This window comes from Pundamilia nyererei, unplaced genomic scaffold (assembly GCF_000239375.1).
Source record: "Pundamilia nyererei isolate P.nyererei 1_Seehausen unplaced genomic scaffold, PunNye1.0 scaffold00363, whole genome shotgun sequence".
Taxonomy (NCBI): Eukaryota; Metazoa; Chordata; class Actinopteri; order Cichliformes; family Cichlidae; genus Pundamilia; species Pundamilia nyererei.
This window is the reverse complement of record NW_005187764.1, coordinates 383,988-390,007: the sequence shown is the minus strand read 5'-3', so window position 1 is coordinate 390,007 and position 6,020 is coordinate 383,988. Positions and strand designations below refer to the sequence as shown.

Here is a 6,020-nt window from a genome sequence, read left to right as displayed (position 1 = left end):
GTGCAGGTGTCTATTTCCGAATGAGGCTCATAGTTATGAGTGTTTTTGTGCTGTTTTTTCTATCGGACGTGATGGTTATCAAAACCAAACGTGATAAATTTGGCAAGCGCAGGAGACACGACACGGAGCAGATTTGTCAATCAGGCTGCAGATTGCAATGCTGTACTGTGCAAAAAAAAGAAAATGAAAAAGAAAATCAGCGAAAAAGCGAAGCAGTGACGGATGAACAGCGGGACCACTGTGTGCTGTTTATTAATAAACAAAATATATTCCTAAATGACAACATGCATAAAAGCAGAACGGTATTTGTACGTCAGTGGGAAAATAGCGGTGGCTTGCTAACTTTTGTGCGGCTTCCCCGGGTCAGTGAAAACTTTCAAAAGAGAAATGAATGAACTTACCAGGTTGCCCGTCTCTTCACATATCTTCCTCCAAGCTCGGTCCTTTATATTCCTGTCTCGGTACAGAAAGCAGCTGGTGTCGTACAGCTCCGGGTGGTTTGCTACTGCGTTGATTAGCCTTCCCTCCATTGAAGAATGAAGGGCTTTGGCTGGATCTGCCCCTTTGACCTAGGTCAGAGCACGTCACCAGGTTCCTGATTGGTTGTCGCAGTGCGATTTGACGCTGGAGTTCAGATTTTTCCAACTGAGCGGTAGATGCGAAACGCGTGTATGCACAAAATGCAACACAAAAACTCACGCGCGTGGTTTTTTTCGCGAATCAAACGCGCTACACTGACACGTGCTTCACGCGTTTTCGCGATATGGCAAGCCATTAGATGGGAAGCCATTAGTGCCAAAAATCGCCACTTTTCTAACCCGTTTGGTTAAGAAATGGCGTAAAAAACGCCGTTTAATTATTCAAAACGCCGAATAAAAGGGCGTTCTGTTCCGACAAACGCAGTTTTTTCCGACTCTCACGTGGCGCCCTGAACGCACCATCCGAGTGACATAAAAAGCGGCATTCAAAGACAGACGGAAACGCCGTTTTTTCCGCCACTCGGCAGAAAACAGTGTTCAAAGATGCATAAAAACGGCGTTTCTTACGGCGTTCTGTGCCAGCTGTAACGGCGTTTAAAGCTGCGTTTTATTGAAATTATGCAGGGCACTCCCCATGGTTCCCTCATCCAATTACTTTCAACTCATTTCACCCAATCAAAGAAGAGGAAGTGCAGACCACACTAATGCATCACCGATTCACCTTGCTGCTAAGTGATTGCCTATTCGGTACCAGTGCTTGTTACCCACTATGCATTTTGATATGTTTAAAGCATGATCAAACAAGCAAACAACGGCATTCTTTTTGTGAAACAAGACCTTAACTGTGTGGCACATGGGTCCCTTGTTTACTTGAGGGATCAGCTATTAGCGCTGCGCTACCGCAGTGTAGCATCATGATGCTAACGGAGTCCTGGCTAACACCGCAAACTCCGGACATGAGTGTGGAGCTGCCCGGTTTCCAGCTGCTGCGGGCTGACAGGACGAGATAGCGGTGAGAGGAAAGGCAGTGTTTGTGAACGATGAGCTGATACTTAATTTAAAATATTGCGTACATAAATCATATATATCATAAACTAAACTTGCGTAAACGTTACAGCAGCTGATAATGATAAACAACTATAAAACATTTACAGTAAAGAATTAGATGAAGAAAAAACGGTATAGTAGGTCTTGAAGTGGCTCAGTACAGTGCAGTGGACATAAAGTGATTTGGTGTGTGTTTGGTGTTGTGACAGTACACAGCTGAAAAAAAGTGTTAACATTAGAGAGCAGATCACTTTTCTCCAGACAGACTTTGTACAAACCCAGTTCTGAAAATACTGGTCTCCTGTGTAAAATGTAAAAAAAAAAAAGAGAGAGAAGAAAGCAGTGATTTGCAAATCTCAAAGCCATTATTTATTCACACTGTAACATAGAAAATATGTCATGTGTTTAAACCTAGACTATGTCGTTAAAAATAACTCCTTTTGAATTTGATGGCAGTAATATGTTTCAAAACAGTTGGTATGGGGTGAGAAAAGGCTGGAAAAATAAGTGGTTCTAAAAAGAAACAGCTGGAGGGACATTTTAAAAGTAATTAGGTTACTTGGCAACAGGTCAGTAACATGATTGGATATTAAAAGAACATTTTAGAGAAGCAGAGATGATCTGAAAGAAATGTGGGCAGAGGTTGGTCAATCTGCAAAAAACTCCATTAACAAATTGTGCCAAAATTTCAGAATAATGTTTCTCAGGGTTAAGTTGTGAAGACTTGAAATATTGCATCCTCTGGAGGTATCAAAATATATTTTATCAAAAGATTCAGTGACTGGAGAAATCTCTTTGCAGAAACAATGAGGCTAAAAGCCATGATGTCAGTGACCTTCAAACGCTCATAGGAAAGTTATCATCATGGAGCATTAAACAGACATGATTCTGTCATGGAAATCAGTGCATTTCCTGTATCCTTTTGGGCAACAGACCCAAGTCACACTTTTAGAGAAGTACCTGGTGAAGTGGATTGAGAGGAATATCCATGATGCATGGCAGTTTGTTTGTTTGATTCTTTTGTCCCCATGACAGAACAGAGAAAACCGACTCATAGTGTGTTAAAACATTTATATTTCTTTTTATTCAATCATCTTCCGGAAGAGAGAGACCCCTGCACAGTTCAAACGCCAGTTTCAAGAGCTCTAACATTAGAATCATAAGCTGTGCCTCATATAGGTGTTATTTTGGTATTCCATATAAGCAATGTTTCAGACTGTGTGACGTGCAAAGTTCCTCTTTTCTGTATCTTGTCTATTAATATGCCTGTGCACTACAACTTCCTGTTTTTTAGTCTGGCTGAGCACTTAGTTTGTGAGTCAAAAGTGGCCTTGCTCTACAAGCCTTCATTATTAAAGTACATAAAACAATCTAATGAGCAGATACACATTAAAATATTTCTTTTGTCCTTAACAACAGGTAAACTAGTTATGTTATGTGCAGCGCTGTCATGTGCCACTGTCAAATTCGCGTAAGACATCCAGAGTACTCTGATGACATTGACAAGGACATCTCCAGTTTAAATGGGAAACAATTATTTCATGTTCTTGAGATTACTTATTTACATCACTTTTCAGAAAACGTACAGGGAGTGCAGAATTATTAGGCAAATGAGTATTTTGTCCACATCATCCTCTTCATGCATGTTGTCTTACTCCAAGCTGTATAGGCTGGAAAGCCTACTACCAATTAAGCATATTAGGTGATGTGCATCTCTGTAATGAGAAGGGGTGTGGTCTAATGACATCAACACCCTATATCAGGTGTGCATAATTATTAGGCAACGTCCTTTCCTTTGGCAAAATGGGTCAAAAGAAGGACTTGACAGGCTCAGAAAAGTCAAAAATAGTGAGATATCTTGCAGAGGGATGCAGCAGTCTCAAAATTGCAAAGCTTCTGAAGCGTGATCATCGAACAATCAAGCGTTTCATTCAAAATAGTCAACAGGGTCGCAAGAAGCGTGTGGAAAACCAAGGCGCAAAATAACTGCCCATGAACTGAGAAAAGTCAAGCGTGCAGCTGCCAAGATGCCACTTGCCACCAGTTTGGCCATATTTCAGAGCTGCAACATCACTGGAGTGCCCAAAAGCACAAGGTGTGCAATACTCAGAGATATGGCCAAGATAAGAAAGGCTGAAAGACGACCACCACTGAACAAGACACACAAGCTGAAACGTCAAGACTGGGCCAAGAAATATCTCAAGACTGGTTTTTCTAAGGTTTTATGGACTGATGAAATGAGAGTGAGCCTTGATGGGCCAGATGGATGGGCCCGTGGCTGGATTGGTAAAGGGCAGAGAGCTCCAGTCCGACTCAGACGCCAGCAAGGTGGAGGTGGAGTACTGGTTTGGGCTGGTATCATCAAAGATGAGCTTGTGGGGCCTTTTCGGGTTGAGGATGGAGTCAAGCTCAACTCCCAGTCCTACTGCCAGTTTCTGGAAGACACCTTCTTCAAGCAGTGGTACAGGAAGAAGTCTGCATCCTTCAAGAAAAACATAATTTTCATGCAGGACAATGCTCCATCACACGCGTCCAAGTACTCCACAGCGTGGCTGGCAAGAAAGGGTATAAAAGAAGAAAAACTAATGACATGGCCTCCTTGTTCACCTGATCTGAACCCCATTGAGAACCTGTGGTCCATCATCAAATGTGAGATTTACAAGGAGGGAAAACAGTACACCTCTCTGAACAGTGTCTGGGAGGCTGTGGTTGCTGCTGCACGCAATGTTGATGGTGAACAGATCAAAACACTGACAGAATCCATGGATGGCAGGCTTTTGAGTGTCATTGCAAAGAAAGGTGGCTATATTGGTCGCTGATTTGTTTTTGTTTTGTTTTTGAATGTCAGAAATGTATATTTGTGAATGTGGAGATGTTATATTGGTTTCACTGGTAAAAATAAATCATTGAAATGGGTATATATTTGTTTTTTGTTAAGTTGCCTAATAATTATGCACAGTAATAGTCACCTGCACACACAGATATCCCCCTAAAATAGCTAAAACTAAAAACTACTTCCAAAAACATTCAGCTTTGATATTAATGAGTTTTTTGGGTTCATTGAGAACATGGTTGTTGTTCAATAATAAAATTATTCCTCAAAAATACAACTTGCCTAATAATTCTGCACTCCCTGTACATACAGGTCTAATTCAAAACTGCATACCTATTTTTTAATGCATGTTGAAAGGGCAAAAATATCCCTGAGATACTGTTAACATTATTAAATTTGAAGGCTATTATACAGTGGTATTAATTTAAACTGAACACAAAAGGATTTTGATCAAAGTTAATGTCTCCACTTGTTTCAAAAAAATAATTCTGTCATTTATTTGCTTTTATTATTTATTTATATGCCCTCCGCGGACCATCTCTGCACTGCGTGGGTGATTAGTGGCTCCGTGCACACTAAAGGCTGCACACAGGGACAAGGCGCACTAGGCTACGATCAGATCTTCCCTTGGCAGGGAGAGGTGATGAACTGTATGCCACTTTTTCATTGGCATACATTAAGTACAATGTTTTATTGCCTACACTGAGACAGGTCACATACTGGGTGAAGGTGGGCAGTGTAGAGTCCAGTGAGACATGATTAAAGTCCCCTGATATTATAAGAAGAGCTGTCGGAGATTGCGTTTGGAATCTGCGGACCACAGAGATTCACAGGCTGCCTCCACGGATGCTAACGCTATCAGATGGGATTATTTTAACAAACCATTAACATTTTGGCTGATAACTATTTTTATTCTCCTGTAACTTTACTATATAAAGAGCTAAATCCTCCAAAGTTTCAGGAGTAATGCGTCATAATAAGAGGTGTTTGTGAACTAAAAATCAACAATGTGGGATACTGTTTCCCGTGATTTGGACAGTCCAGCGTGTGCTCCCGACGCAGGGGAAACAAATTCTGTCGGGGATACCTAGTTTAGCACGACACCTGTATACTGCCACTGTGACCGGGTTAGCGTCATTAGCTCCTCAATCATATCAGGGAGCAATCTCACATTTACAGTGATTACAGGAAGGAGAGATGGTGTGTAAGGTGTCCTTCTCGGGAGACATCACCCCCGTCTCTTTCCTCACTGGGGACGTAGGGTCTGTCTGCCGGTAGCGTAGCTGCAGGGCGCAGCGCTAACAGCTGATCCCTAACGTAAACAAAGAAGCCATGCACCGAGTGTCCAAATACGGGTGAAAAAAGTGGAGACAAAAGAAGAGAAAAGTCAACATAACTAGCACGAAGCGGTAATGCATGATGGCAGAATCTGATTGCTAAGACATAAGTTAAAGGTTAAGAAAAGTAAAGAGGAAAATAAGAAAGAAGCTAGCTCTGCTTATTACCTGTTAGCTGCCATAACATGTAACACAGTTAAGGTTTCAGAAAAAGTATTCTGTCGTTTGTTTGCTTGATCATGCCTTAAACACATCAAAATGCATAGTGGGATTATAATACAAGTCAATACTGTGACAAGCACTGGTACTGAATAGGCAATCACT

General features: G+C 41.5%; 1 protein-coding gene across 1 annotated transcript in view; it reads right to left on the bottom strand.

Annotated features, from left to right (window-relative positions):
• LOC102211097 (B-cadherin-like) overlaps window positions 1-530 on the bottom strand; it is a 38,021-nt gene extending 37,491 nt beyond the window's left edge. Inside the window, exon 1 of the mRNA XM_013915788.1 lies at window positions 402-530. Within this exon, the coding sequence (XP_013771242.1) occupies window positions 402-530 (129 nt within the window). The remainder of the gene's footprint in view (window positions 1-401) is intronic.
• Window positions 531-6,020: the final 5,490 nt, after the last annotated feature.